The 15,549-nt window shown below is 34.3% G+C and overlaps 1 protein-coding gene and 1 pseudogene across 7 annotated transcripts in view; one reads left to right on the top strand and one right to left on the bottom strand.

Moving 5' to 3' along the window:
- Positions 1-15,549, bottom strand: part of ZFAND4 (zinc finger AN1-type containing 4) — a 94,229-nt gene that overhangs the window by 21,447 nt on the left and 57,233 nt on the right. For 4 of the 6 annotated variants that reach the window (XR_014018870.1, XM_081266892.1, XM_081266893.1 and 1 more), the window contains 4 exons: positions 13,225-13,300; positions 11,915-11,982; positions 7,828-8,014; positions 417-564 (listed from right to left, as the gene is read on the bottom strand). Coding sequence is in view for 5 of the 6 variants with exons in the window: in XM_081266892.1 (XP_081123018.1) it covers positions 417-564; positions 7,828-8,014; positions 11,915-11,982; positions 13,225-13,300 (479 nt within the window). In the remaining variant the exon portion in view is untranslated. The remainder of the gene's footprint in view (positions 1-416; positions 565-7,827; positions 8,015-11,914; positions 11,983-13,224; positions 13,301-15,549) is intronic. The other 2 variants (XM_081266895.1, XM_081266896.1) reach the window with 2 other exon arrangements.
- On the top strand, positions 10,447-10,817 carry LOC308633908 (small ribosomal subunit protein eS25-like; annotated as a pseudogene). Its single transcript has one exon. The product of its transcript is annotated as a small ribosomal subunit protein eS25-like (transcript).

Below are 15,549 nucleotides of genomic sequence, written 5' to 3'. Positions count from 1 at the left end.
ACTGTACTGGGATTGAATTCAGGACCCTGCACAAGTTAGGCAAGCACTCTGTCACTGAGCTATATCCCCAGAACTTTTTAAAATTTTATTTTGAGACAGGGTCTTGCTATGTTGCCCAGGATGGCCTCAAACTTGTGTAGCCTCCAGAATAGCTGGGTATAAAGGTATGTACCACTTGCTTGGCCTAGAGTTATGAAATTTAAAAATCACAAATTAATATAACTCATATTAAGTTGCCATATAATCTTTCCCCATGTGTTACTGGCCCTTTCATGTATCAAAATAAATAACAGAGGCCAGAATCTTGAAATGAATAATATTTTATAAACTTTTGTTCACAATTACCAACAGACCTCATTGTTGAACCCTGAAAGGGTAAGCTAGAAAAAATCCTGGCCAAGTGCTGACAGCATCACCTTTTTGCTGAGATTCATGTTCTCCATCTTAGCCTTAAGCAGCTTCATTTTATTCATAGTTATTGAATTTTCAATGATCTGTTGCCCAGAAGGAGAAGGCTCAACTTCTTCATCCTCATCTGTATACAAATTATACACTGAACCACCTCTGCAAAGAAAAATAACAACTTCTTGAAATTTGCTTCATTCCAGCTCAAAAATTAAAACTCTTCTATGTGCAATAGCAACTATACATGCTACTATCTATAAAACACTAAAGCCTTTTTGTCAATGTAAATGCAAGGAAAATATATTTCAAAAAAATGTTTTTCTCAGGAGAACAAATAAATGGGGATAAATACTGCATCATGAAAATCTAGGACATTTCTAGAACAACCGGTGCAACTAAAAATCTAGTATACCTGAGCTTCTCTTAATTCAACATTCAACAAATTATTGGTAAAAATCATTGGACACCTGTTAACAGCATTCACAAAGGAGCAAAATCCATTTCCACAAGAATGCTCTGATTTCATTTTATTAGCCAAGGCTGACAGATGTGCAGCCTATACCACAGTCTGATCAGATTTCCATGAACTAGAATAAAAAAGAAATTGGTACAGAAGTACAGATTTTTCTTTATCCTGAAAAGATTCTCACTAAAAAGAAAAAAAAGAACTCATACACAGGTATAATCAGAACATTTTCTGTTCCTAAAAAACAAACAATAAAAAAAATTTAAAAAGGGCTAACAACTTTTTTCTGTTTGGAAACATAATTATGAAGAATAGCATAGACTTTAACATAGAAAAAAGACACCTCCAAGTCAAGCCATGACACACATTATTAAACATGTTAAACTTTCAATTACTGATCAACCATCATGATATATTTATTTACACTTTAAAGAAATATTTGGAGTCTCTTTTTTTTCTCAGCATACCTGGAGAATGATTAAAACTTCAGAGCAAATTAAGAATACATATTAGTCACTGTGGCCCATTTACTTATATGAATACCAAAATGTACAGCCATGCTACATAAGTATGAGGATTAACAACATATTTTCTGTTCTATCTTCTTGTAACAAATGGAAACAATTTAGGATAGGCTTAATAACCTTAATATAGCAACTAGCCTCCACAACCCATTTGATCTGCAGTTCTTGATCTGTGACTATCACTGCTACCTATAGCTAGCTGATTGTCACCTATGTATACTAATGGACAAAAATCACAGTGCTAAAGTAGTCACATTGCCTGCCATTTGCTGAACGCTTACTGTTCAGGCGCTTCCCACACAATATTCCTAATCTTTGCAAAACTACATAAGGTAGACATTATATCCTAATTTATAAATGACAAGATTACAGTTAAGGGAGGTAAGTGATTTGGTTTAAGACGAGGAAACTGGTGAGCATAAAAACAAATGCCCCATTCTGTCTTGTTCCAAAGCTGATTCTTCTTACTTAGAGAAGTAAGTTGCTTCCCTAGGCACCAAATGACAGATCTTACTGCATCAACCTTGTGCACTCAAATGAGTCACAGAATGTATAGTGTGTGATAGCTTTTATCTTGAGGTCAACGCACCTGAAAAGGAGGGATATGAGAGTATTTTTGTCAGTTCACCTTGAGGAATTAGAAAAAGTAACTCAAGTTTACTCTACTCTTGGTTACCTTGCAATATTTTAAATTAAATTAAATTTCAATATTCCTTTGTTATCTTATAACATTTTAACTTTACCCTTATCAAATACTTAAAGAAATTTCTGACTCAGTCTTACTGTCATGAAAAGATCTACTCTCCCATGGAATATGTGTTTAAAAGAATAATCAAGGTATTTTATTGGATTCATTTTAGAATATAAAAAACACCTTAAGTTCACCTTTTTCCCCCAAGAATTACATTACTATATTTTCTATCAAAAAGCACAGTGTCATAAGATCAGTTAGAAGTTAGTCACAAATTATAACTACATGGCAAAATGTAACTAGACTAGAATAACATAATAATTTATAAACTTATTTCAAAAATATCCTTATAAATTTAAATATTACAACATTTTCTTGAATTCCTACATATTTTTGAGTACTATACAAGACTTTCTTTAAATAATTTTAAATGGTTAAAGAATAAGAAAGGGGAAAATGTGATATCTATTTTAACATAAATATTGTTCATCTCAAAGCCAATACTTAATTGAGTTTTACAAAGAAGTTACCATTTAAGTTTGAAATGGCTCTTTATAAATCTTTAAAAAAAAAAAGCAGAACAAAACAAAAAAAAAATGGAAAGGTAGAATGACTGGAATGAACCAAAGAACACCCAGTTCTACCTGTTTCTTCTTAGAGTAGGTTATCAGGGGCCTATCACCTATTATGGGCGCTCATGAACGAAAGATGGTTTTCACATTTTGTGTGTGTGTGGTGCTGGGGATTAAACTCAGGGACTTGTGCATGCAAGGCAAGCACTCTACCACCTGAGCTATATCCCCAGCTCAGTTTTCACACTTTTAAATAGTTGAAAATAATAATGGTGTTTCATAACACACGAAAACTGTTCAAAATTCAACTCTGTCTTCATAAACATAGTTTTAGTGGAACAAAGCCATAGTCATTTGATTGTGTATCAGAGATGAGTATCTGTTACAGAAAATGCATGTAGTTCTCACCACTCTGAAGCTTGGCAAACCACAAATCACCATGACACAGTCATAATTCAATCACATTTTGAGTACTATGTGTACTGTAACTTTTTTATATATACTAATATGTCAAAACAAGAAAAGTGGATTTTAAATGCTACAATTTTAAGGCATAGAGGAGATTATGTTATCAGTTTTATGGCAAAGCCTTTTTTTATGATGAAGTGACACTATAGCTTTGCTAAAGGACACAGCATATATTAGAGACATTACCACAGTAAGCACTCATAGCAATATTCCCAACTTGCAGGGAAGCAACAGTAAAATAAATTAGAAAATTTACAATGAAATCTCATTGCAGTATAACTTCTTCATAAAATAAAAGATGAAAATGAGATTACAATCAACAAAGTGCTTATTTGCTAGCCAAGCAAGAAAAGGTATTTATCAATAGTGAATTAATTCAACCATGTTTGATCACAGCAGCTGAAGAAATGTGTACAGAGAAAATAAACTTCTTTAAAGACTACTTTTCCAGGAAGAACAATTTCTTGAAGATTTGACATTAGAGGCAATGACAACACTCAATTTAAAATTAAAGCAAATAATTTTGAGCCATTTTCCTTGGCTTCAGATAAATCTGCATTTGTTACCAATATTGCTCACGTGTTATTGTTAACTAAGGGTATCAATACCAAAGTATAAAGTGACTGAAGAGTTAACCTCTCTGAATAGACTGCATGAAACTATTACAGGTGAGAATATTTCCAAAGAAGTTGTTAAAACACTAAAGAAATATAACTTGAAGTGAAATCTACCATATGTGTAAAGCTGAAAAAAAGTTTAAAAGTTAAAAGCTGGGCAAATAATAAAGTTATTAAATATTAACTTTACTATTCATCAGTATGTATTCTGCAATAAATATCTGAATCTACCATATATTATTAAACTAGTAGGGCCTGTGGTAAACTTCACTTATTCCATGGACTTAACTCATGGTCAATTTGATGCCTTAGCAGTGGCAAAGTTTTACTGTGGGGTTTGTTGTTTTATTTCCCAGGGATTAAACCCAGGCCCTAAAGCATACTAGGTACGTCCTCTACCACTATTATGGCTCCAAACCTTAACACTATTTCTTTTTTTTTAAAGAGAGAGAGAGAGAGAAATTTTTTAATATTTATTTTTTAGTTCTCGGCGGACACAACATCCTTGTTGGTATGTGGTGCTGAGGATCGAACCCGGGCCGCACGCATGCCAGGCGAGTGCGCTACCGCTTGAGCCACATCCCCAGCCTTAATACTATTTCTTAAGCTCTTGGATTTTTGAATGAGAAGAACCATCTTCAGCCAATAATATCAGAATGAATGCCTTAGAAATTAGTTTTCATTGTAGAATTGATAATGTTTCCTAACAAATTCAACCTAAAATGACAAAAGACAAAACAATGCTTACATGTGAAACTTACACTGCAGTAATGGCATTTCAACAACTAGTGTTGTTTGAATCACATGTAATGACATGTTACAATATTTGTGTGGGAATAGCACTCTTACAAATTTATAGCAGATATATTTTCTGAGCTCAAACTCTAGATCTTGACAAGTTTTTAGGCAATCTCCCATATTTCAAAATCCACTTAAATGTGCAATGGAGCACTTCTACCTATCTTCAATTGAAAGTGATTAATCTGTGATATCATGAAATGTTAAAGGAAAACAACAAAGACAAAAGTAACAGAACTTTATGAATGCTTTCCAAATGGTGAATATGCTCAATTAAAATCATATGCCCGGGCTGGGGTTGTGGCTCAGTGGTAGAGCACTTGCCTTGCACATGTGAGGCACTGGGTTCGATCCTCAGTACCACATATAAATAAATAAAGGTATTGTGTTCCATCTACAACTAAACTACAAGTAAAAAAATTTAAATCATATGCTCATGGGCTGATATCAATAGTTGACAGTATTTACCTGTGTGAAAAAACATTCAAAGATAAAATCATAAAATCTCATTGCAGATCAACATTAAGAGGTGACCTTTAGCAACTGGTTTTGCAAATTTGATAGGCAACACTAACATTCAACCTCAATCAAGTAAAATACTCTCATAAAAATAATTCCTTTGGGGCTGGGGATGTGGCTCAAGCGGTAGTGCGCTCGCCTGGCATGCGTGCGGCCCGGGTTCAATCCTCAGCACCACATAAAAACAAATATGTTGTGTCCGCCGATAACTAAAAATGTAGTCATTTATTGTTTTTTCTTAAACTTGGTTTTGAACCCAGGGGGCACTTTACTGACCTATATTCCCACCCCTTTTTAAATTTTAAAACAGGGTCTCTCTAAGATGTTGAGGCTGGCCTCAAACTTTCAATCCTTCTGTCTTAGCTTCCTGAGTTGCTGGGATTAAAGGTGTGGGCTACCATGCCTAGCACAATTATTATTCTTATCTTTTGAATTTTGCCAGTAAAAGTTTTGTGGATTTTTGTTTCCTCTCTTGTTACAAAACTACTTACATAATATCTTTATTTGGGCCAGGGTTGTGGCTCAGTGATGGAGCACTTGCCTAGCATGCGTGAGGCACTGGGTTTGATCCCCAGTACCACATAAAAATAAAAACAAATAAAGTTATTGTGTCCATTTACAACTGAAAAAATATTTTTAAAAATAATATCTTTTATCTTACCTCTTGGTTCAACAATCCCAAAACAGTTACTATCAGGGGACCTTTACAGAAAAAGTTTGTGGCCCCTGTTGTAGAGTAATAAAGCCCCTTCTAGAATAGACAGGATAAATGTCCTTCATGTATGATCAGATAGTTTTCTACTACCTTTCCTATCTACTCCTTTTCTTTCTTTGCCCAATTGTGCTAGATGAGGAAAAAGGAAGGAAAAAAAATGTAACAGAATTATCTTGAGAGGGACAATTATATGATTTTAATCATATTTGATGAAGATTTTAGGCTAAAAGTTGGCCAAGGAAAATCTGAAGCAAGAAGAGAAAATGACATTTTATGCAAAGGGGAAAAGGTGTATGAAAACATGGTATAATGAAGAGGCCTGGAAAACAGGATGTCAGGCTCTCCAGGGCCTCATGTTAGGCTGAGGAGCCAGATTTCCTTCTTTAGGAGAGTCAAAAGAGGGTGAACTAAGGAAGGAAATTCAAACAATCATGAGCCAGCATGTGGAGAGATAGGTGTGAAGGAATTCTACTATGGCCCAGGACAGCTGCCCTCAATTGCAATACCTTATCTAATCTAGCCTATATGTGGATGCCATGGTTTACGGTGCTAACCAGACCATGATATATTAGAGGACAGTCAACACCTATTGTTCTCTGTATACAGACAGACAGACAGACACACACACACACACACATACACAATCCTTCTTGCACATGTGCTCTGCGGTAAGCAGAATCCTAAAGGAATCTCTATGGTTCCCAGTCCTGGTGTTCCTACCCTGTATGGTGCACCGTTTAGGGTGGGCATGACCTATGACTAAATTCTAGCCAACTGATTTTGACACAGGTAAAGAGAGTTTGTAGATGTAATATAGGCTCTAAATCAGTTCATATTGAGTTAATCAAATGGGATCTGAAGATAGCTGCTAGTCAAGGACCAGCAAAAACTATGGCCCTCAGTCATATAACTGAAAGGAAATAATTATGTCAGCAATGTGAATGAGTTGACAGTAGATTTCCTTCCCCACCCAAGTCTGCAGATTAGAATGCACACTTGCTGATACCTTGTGTACATCCCATAAAATACCAACAAAATACCCTCAGCAGAGTACCAGCTTTATTGTGCCTAGACTTACAACCTCCAGATACTGTTCTCCAAAAAACAAGTTGTTTTTTTTTCTTTTACCAGTTTTACCACTAGTTTTCTCCTCTTCCTCCTCCTCCCTTTTATTTGGGGGGGGATGGGGTGGGTAAGATGTACTTCAGTTACCTATAAAACCTTTCTTTTTTTGTCTGCTTGGCAAACGTCTATTCCTTGTTATATTCTCTTCCTTTCAGAGGTATCCCTAACCCTCTATGTTTCAGATAAAATGAAGGCCCTTTCATCTGTTTTCCCAGAATATGAACATTATATCACCAACATCATTAATAGTAGATTGTATGCTCAATGAAGGTAGGTATAATCATCTTTATACAGCAGGACCTAGGGTAGTGACTAGCTATAAAATTTCAGTAATATTTATTGACTTAAAGTGAAAGGAGATAAAGAATCAGAGGAAGTTAGAATGTGCAGAAAATTAGAAGTTATTTTGTCCAATTTCCTGATTTTTCTATTGCCTAGCTAAATATCTGCAGAGGTTGCCTTTCTGATTTTAGAAATAGTGTTTCTCTCCCTTTTACAGAGTAGGAAAATAAAAACAAAGAAGGAAAGAGATTTATCCATCTTCAAGTAGTGAAGTTAAATTTTTAAAAAATATACTAATTTCGGGTTTAATACTTTCTACAGGGTTACATAATAACACATTATCACAAGACTATAACCTAGTAGGCATCTCAAAATTTCATAAAGTAACAGAAACAAATCTTTTTATGAAAAAATTCTACTATGAAAAGAAACTTTTAGAAATAACTTTTTAAGTATCAATTATATGAAGGATAATTTCAGAATTATATATTAGGGGGAGGAGCGAGGAAGGTGCATGACATTTAGTCAATTTTGTTGTAATACCAAGAATATCTTGACAACATAAGATAAACATAAAGGTTTATGGAGTATAACGTCTGATATTGTCCTTTTCTAAGTGAGACATGCAAATGAAAACCTATTTACCTTAAAGATTCAGATAATGGTGTTAAAGTGCCATCTCCCCTATCTACTACACGAAAGAAATTCAATTGATCTCCTTCTCGGTATACCAAATATGTAACTTGTTTGTTGCAGGAGGTCTTCTCCCAGACCTCATCTCGACTGGAATCCATGTACTCAGCCATCTCCCTAAGTGGATCTTCCACAGGAACTACAAATGGAAAAATTGACAAACAAGCTTTCAATTTACATCAACTTTTGTGCGTCTCGATACAGTGACAGGATATAATGTGCTGAATTTGAGCAACCACCTTGTGCATATAATATGTACATGACATTCTTTGGATAAGTATTTGGTGTTTTTACATTAATACAGCATTCTTGTGCTGTATTAATATGAAAGAAACAAAACACATCACTATGCTTCTATGTCCAAAGACAGGTTTTAACTAAAACAAGAGTTTTGTATGTGCGTGTGTGTGTGTGAATGCTATTGGAGTCCACATATTTGCTGATTCTATGACATCATTATCTATGGTTATTTTCACTGTAAACCTTCTCTTCCTATATTTTTAAATATTGATTCCAACAATTAATAATTAAAAAGCAACAATAAACTTACTTTAGGCTAAAAAATAAAAATTCACACATATTCACAATTGGAAGACATATCTAAGAAATGAGAAGCACTTCCTCTTTCTAGTTTTATATAATGGCTGAGTTATTCTTAGATTTGTTTCTTTTTTGGTAGTGTTGAAGATTGAACCCAGAGCTTTATACATGCTAGGCAAACACTCAAGTATACAATATAACCCAGAACAAGAGGGGTCATTTGCTATACTAAATTAAAATGTGTGAATGGTCAATATGTTGTTTCTGAAAAAGATCCTCCCAGGACTCCAATTGTCCTGAAAGGTATCCATGTGTCCAGATGTGTCCAATCAGAGCACACAGAAGCCACTCTGAAGGCCCCCCAAATGGCAGATTCTAGTGGTCCACAGTTGTCCTCAAGTTAGAATGACAATCGCAGCCATCGTTACAACCTGATCATCTCCACAATGTCCATTGATCTTTACCCCTGGTGGTGGGAATAGGTATCAAGAGATTGCAGGCTCATAGGATGAATGTTCCAGTAGACCTGGGAGTCTGTTTGAGGGGAAAAAAATGTGCCATGTCATGCTGCAAGACTATTTGTTCTCTCCTAAAAGAGGCAACAATTATGTAAGCTTCACAACTTTTATTAACTAACAGAATCACAATGTTATACTACTTTTTAAAAAGATGTGAGCCATGTGTGATGTCACATGCCTGTAATCCCAGCAATTTGAGATGCTGAGGTAGGAGGATTAAAAGTTTGAGGCCAGCAACCTCAGCAACTTAGCAAAACCCTCAGCAACTTAGTGAGATCCTGTCTCAAAATTTAAAAAGGGCTGAGGACGTAGTTTAGTGGTAATGTTTCCCTGGGTTCAATCCCCAGTACTAAATAAACAAGTGAAACCAGTAAAAAAAAATAATAATAATTAAACTCTGAATGTAATTAGGTAAAACATCAAAGATGTTCCCATATCCTAAATTCACATCATTACTAATAAAACATAAAAGTATAGAAATATAATAAGATTTAGCTTTTTTATAAAATAATTATTTAAATATTTTGATTAGCTCTTTGACAGACACAAAGTATATAAATATTTAAAAATTTTTTCAAATAAGTCCTTGCCCTTTTTAAGTTTAGTAATGTTTTACATTACATTACTAAGAAGTAAAAATTAAGATATCAATATTTTATGCTTGCTACTGCTGTTACTAAAGCTACATTGAAAACCTTTCCTGAATAAGTAACAGTATGTGTGTGTGTGTGTGATGTATGTGTGTGTGTGTGTGTGTGTGTGTGTGTGTGTGTGTGTATATATATATATATATATATATATATATATATATATATTTGTTTGTTTATTTGTTTGTTTATACTTGTCTTTTCACAAAAGAAAAGGCATTTGGATTTTATCAGCTATAAAGTAATACATATGGACTTAGGGTACAATTTAATTCTAGAAAGGAAGTATTTGTACAATGCTAAATACTATTGGAATTCAAATGATAAAGGTACTTATTTGAAATAGCAAGACTAAATTAGCTTTAAATATGATTTCCTGCACATCCACAACACTGGGATCCTAACTGGAATAAAATACACTCCATTTTTATAAAAATATATCAAAATTGACTCCACTATCATGTATAACTAAAAAGAACAAATTAAAAAATGCAATAAAATATGATTTCTTGAATACATTATGGAGAAGTCCTAAATCTGGGTCAAGTTGTCTTTTTCACAAAGTTTTTAATGACACATGGTAGATAATATCAAGCATTTAATTTTTATAAAAGTTAAATCAATAAAGGTAAAATTATTAAAAACTTAATTTTAAATATTAAAACATAAGTTCAGTGCAGATTTTTAAATCACAAACATGGCACAGAAAGTTTAAGGGAAAATTATTAGGAAGACTTTATTACAAAGCTTCAATTATTAGAGGCACAGTGGGCAAAGGTTTCTGGGCCTATTTGTGAGCAGAGCTTCTTTTTTGTCTGACATTTCAGAGAGGTACCAGGAACAGTCTCTGCTCTTTGAGCTTCACAATGCCGCCCAAGGATGATAGAAAAAAGATGCTGGAAGGCTGACCAAGAATGACAAGGACCCAGTGAACAAATCTGAAGGCAAGGTCAAAAAAGAAGAAGTGGTCCAAAGGCAAAGTTTCAGTCAAGCTCAACAATCTAATCTTGTTGGACAAAGCTACTCATGACAAACTCTGCTTGGAAGTTTCCAACTACAAGCTTACATCCCCAGCTGTGGTCTCAGAGACTGAAGACTTGAGGTTCCCTGGCCAGGGAAACCCTCAGGACCTCCTCAGTAAAAGACTTATAAAACTGGTTTCAAAACACAGAGCTCAAGTAATTTACACCAGAAATACCAAAGGTGGAGATGCCCAGCTGCTAGTAAAGATGCATGAACAGGTCCAAACAACTGTACATTTGGAAAAATAAAACTTTATAAAAGCATTCAACTACTAAAAGCTAGTGATTGATGCCTTTCATTTCTGCTTTAAAAAATCTACATATTTTATATATAAATATCTTATATATGAAATATAAATATTATATAAACATATATACAAAACACTATATGTATTACTAACACTTATTTTCATATACATATAAAATAATTTTAGTCCCAGTAAGAAAAAGTAAATACTTTTGTATTAAGTAAATACTTTTGATTAAGTTCTTTGGTTTAAAGACACATAGACAACTTTTAAAAGTACATTAACAAGGGGCTGGGGCTGTAGCTCAGTAGTAGAGTGCTTGCCTAGCATGCATGAGGTACTGGGTTTGATCCTCAGCACCACATAAAAATAAAGAAATAAAATAAAGGCATTCTGTCCATCTACAACTACTTCCACAGACATTATCATATTATTATCTTGTTTCCTGAAAAGCACTTACAACCACTTGAAATTATATCAATTCTTATACATTTATTTGTGGCAGCGTCATAAAGCATGGACTTTGTCCCCCATATTTACTGCATTTGCTACATGGAACTAAATATCACAGATGCTCACTATAAATTTGTTGAATGAATTAATGGTCTCTAGAGACCAACCACATTCTGAGAAAAGATTCAACCAAGGCCAGAAAAATATTCATAAAACCCAGCTGCATCAAAAACTCTGCAATTTTCCATAGCAATCATTAGCCCAGAAATTAAAGACTCAGTAGATAAAATAAAAGCAAGACTAGTATGAACCTAAAGGCAATGATAACATAATATTTAGACTATATCACTCCATTTCTTTTTCCTATACTGTGAGATTTATTTTTAAATCGTCTTGGATTGAATCAGGAGCCATTAGACTTTCTAGAATATATTTCAGAGTTCCAAGCTCTATATACTTAGCTTATAAAGAATAATGCCTAAAGAAACAAATGCAATTCTTCCAAGACCTAATAGCATAAAGGGAACTTGACTAAAAATGTTGACTTGAAATTTATTATTGTTAAATTGCTTGAAGAATATAATTGTCTAATTGCTATAATATATGCCTACCTTTTCTAGTATTTATAGGTCCACCACGCATAGCCAATACCAGCTTCAAGGTACAACCTTCTGAAATGCTGTGAATAGTTAACACAAAAACAAACTATAATCATCAAAATACTCAGTTTAAATGTAACACTAACTATGTGCTGGTTTATTAGCCATAGTACCTACTCTACAAAATATAAAAAGATACAACAGTATTAGTAAATATAAAATGGGGCTGGGGATGTGGCTCAAGCGGTAGCGCACTCGCCTAGCATGCGTGCGGCCCCGGTTCGATCCTCAGCACCACATAGAAACAAAGATGTTGTGTCCGCCAAAAACTAAAAAAAAAATAAATATTAAAAAATATATATATATATAAAATGTATTTGCTTGTATAAATAACAAAAATGGCCAGGTGCAGTGGCACAAACCTATACTCCCAGCAGCTCGGGAGGCCGAGGCAGAAGAATTGTAAGTTCAAAGCCAGGCTCAGCAAAAGGGAGGCACTAAGCAACTCAGTAAGACTCTATCTCTAAATAAAATATAAAATAGGCCCAGTGTCTGAGTGCCCCTGAGTTAAATCCCCAGTACTCCCCTCCAAAAAATGTTTAGAAGTTTTCATAAGCCTTAAATATGATGTGAAATTCAAAGTACTGGAAGTGAGTCTAATCATGTAGCTTAGTCTCTTCATGCCACATGTAAGGAGAAAGAGGCCCAGGTAAGAGGCTTGCCCAAGACCCGAAGTATTGGAAAATGGCAACTCTATTCAGTATGGGAAAATAGCAAATCTACTAGGTCTCCTAACTCCCAGTACTCTTCCAGTACTCTTACACACCACCTCTCATTCTTTTGCTTCTTTTCTTAAGAGTAATGAATTATGTGAGAGGAAAGAGGAAAAGACACAAAAAGCCAAAAAGTATGTTTGTAATCATTAGTGCACACAGGGTCGCTTAGTAACAGAAGCAGGGCTTAATGAGAAAAGATTTGGTGGAGAGCAATTCTCATATTCCTAGAATTTGTGAAAATGGAAGGAAGAGGAAACATGGCCAGATGAGAATGGGTCAATATTCAAAGAAAGAATCAAAGAAGGCAAGATGTATAAAGGTGGGAGATAAACAGCTTAATATGAAAATGAAAAGGCAAAACACAAGTATCAAAGGACAAAGATGGGGTAACGACCCAACATATCTATAGTTCAGAATTTTATAATGAAATCCAGAAATCAGAGCTATTCAGAAGAGAGATAATCCAAGGATTCAGAAGAAAAACACTGGTAAACAGAGTCATAAAACTGAATGCCTATGAATCAGCTAATACGCAGTTACACTCACTTGTAATCATTCAAGCAATAATCATCTTCAAGTTCCATGTTATTCCAAATTAAGTGCTGCTGACAGATGGGAATACCTTAGGGGAAGGTGATAATAAAGAGTGTTAACAATTCAATAGCATCTCCAAATGAGTATGATACAAAGCTATTCTATTAAAGAATTAAGTATACTAATAAATACATTTCTAAATTGAATGCTAGCTGCTTAGATAAAGTTTACAGAATCATTGGTAAAAATTATGGTTAAAGTATTAAAGTTAGATGAAATCTAACTTATTCACTTGAGAAGAGTATGTTTCAGTTCACTTTCTGGCCCTAAAACAATGTATAAAATCAGGGAGCCCTATGAAAGGCAAGATAGCATGAGTCATTCCTCAAAGAGTTTAAGGACTAAAAGATTGTTTTAATGCTGCAAAAGACAGTATTAATTTGGTTATATTCAGTGTTGAAAGTATCTTATGGTTTGGGTTTGGGATGTAGCTCAGTGGCAGGGCACTTGGCTATTAAGCCTCTGGGTTCCATCCCTTGTACAACCAAAAGAAAAAAAAACTTAAATTATGGGAAATTTTTAATGTTGAAAATGATAGTCCATAAGATCTTTTCTTTACATTTCTTATGAGGTAAAAAGAATATTAAGGCAGCCAGGCATTGATGCATGCCTGTAATTCCAGTGACTTGAGAGACTGAGGCAGGAGGTTTGAAAGGTCAAAGCCAACCTCAGTAACTTAGCAAGGCCCTTAGAAACTTAGTGAGACCCTGTCTCTAAATAAAAAATAAAAAGGGCTTGAATGTGGCTCAGTGGTTAAGTGTGGTTAAGCGCTCAATCCCTGGTATCAAAAAAAAAAAAAAAAAAGAATATTAAGGCAGATTATATGCTTGAACATAATAATTCTAATTATCATTTTAATAAATTCCACATTTAAATGTCCTAAGCAAGTTCAAATTATATTATTCAAGGAATGACCATTATCTAATTAATAGAATACTTAATAATACCAATATTGATGAAAATCTTTTTCAAATATCTCACATATTTGTCTTCTCAAGTTGCTTTTGCTTATGATACTACAAAATAAGTAGACCAGAAATAATGTGTTAGCTTTTACTACTATAAGCCAGGTACTATTTTATGCACTTGACCTATGTTATCATAACTTAACTGTACCAGCAAGCTTGTGAAGTGGGCACCAGTAGACACCCCATTTCACAGGAGATAACACCCAAGAAAAGAGAATTAATTGGGACACTGAGAGTATGTGGGGGATCAAAGGTGTGAAGGGTGCCTAAAGAGACTGCACAATCTTTATGCTCACCCATCTCTAAGAAATCAGCAAAAGTGTTGGCTGTTAGGAGATGTGAATATTAATTAAATGCTCAGCAAAAAGAAAATGCCAGTAAAAAAAAAAGGTTTCTAAGCTAGAAATTATTTCACTCTGAAAGTATTATCATATTAAATATTAATGCACCAAGATCATCTTTTCAATCAAATTTCCAGAATTTCATTAGCATAAGTAGAGAAAGCAATTCTGGCAAGTAACACTATGTTTACATTCAATCAACATTTGGAACATTATTTTGTAACTGAAACTTAGAGCTGGATTGAAGAGACAGTTGACACTGCTTAAATACTACTTAACTACTTTTAATAGACATAGCCATCCTTTAGCAGACAATATAATGTCCATGATTGAGCTGGGTTCCTGACTGCTAGTTGTTGGATGACTGAGAAAAAGTCATCAAGCTCTGTGAGCTTCAGTTTCTTTTCTTGCACACTGAAAAAGACTGGTGTTCCTCTACCATTAGCACTTTCTGAATCTAAAATTTATAAAACAAACCAATTCTGCTCTAAGACAGGGTTGCTGAATTTTTATTTTCTAAATCTGGCAACCTCAACAATTATTACAAGCCTAAGTCCAGAAGAATTTATTCTATAAAACAAATTTCCTGGGCTAGGATTGTGGCTCAGCAGTAAAGCGCTCCTTAGCATGGGCGGGACCTGGGTTTGATTCTCATCACCACATAAAAATAAAGGCATTGTGTTGTGTCCATCTACAAAAAAAAAAAAAATTCTCTCTCTTAAAAAAAAAATTCCCCGCCCCCCCAAATAGACTGCATACATACACATTTTTTTATTTATTTGCTTCTTTTTGTGTGTATGTGTGTGCACTCTTGGGAATAGAACCCAGATCCTTGCACATGTAAAGAAGCACCTTGCCATTCAACAGTGTTTTAAAAGTTTCTTTCAAATGAAAATATCAATCATAAAAATAACCACTTGTGAAAAAAACAGACAATACAAAAATTATAATGGAAAAAAATGTGCAAT

This window comes from Spermophilus citellus (assembly GCF_964194105.1).
Source record: "Spermophilus citellus genome assembly, chromosome: 15".
Lineage (NCBI taxonomy): Eukaryota > Metazoa > Chordata > Mammalia > Rodentia > Sciuridae > Spermophilus > Spermophilus citellus.
This window is presented reverse-complemented; position numbering and strand designations above follow the sequence as displayed.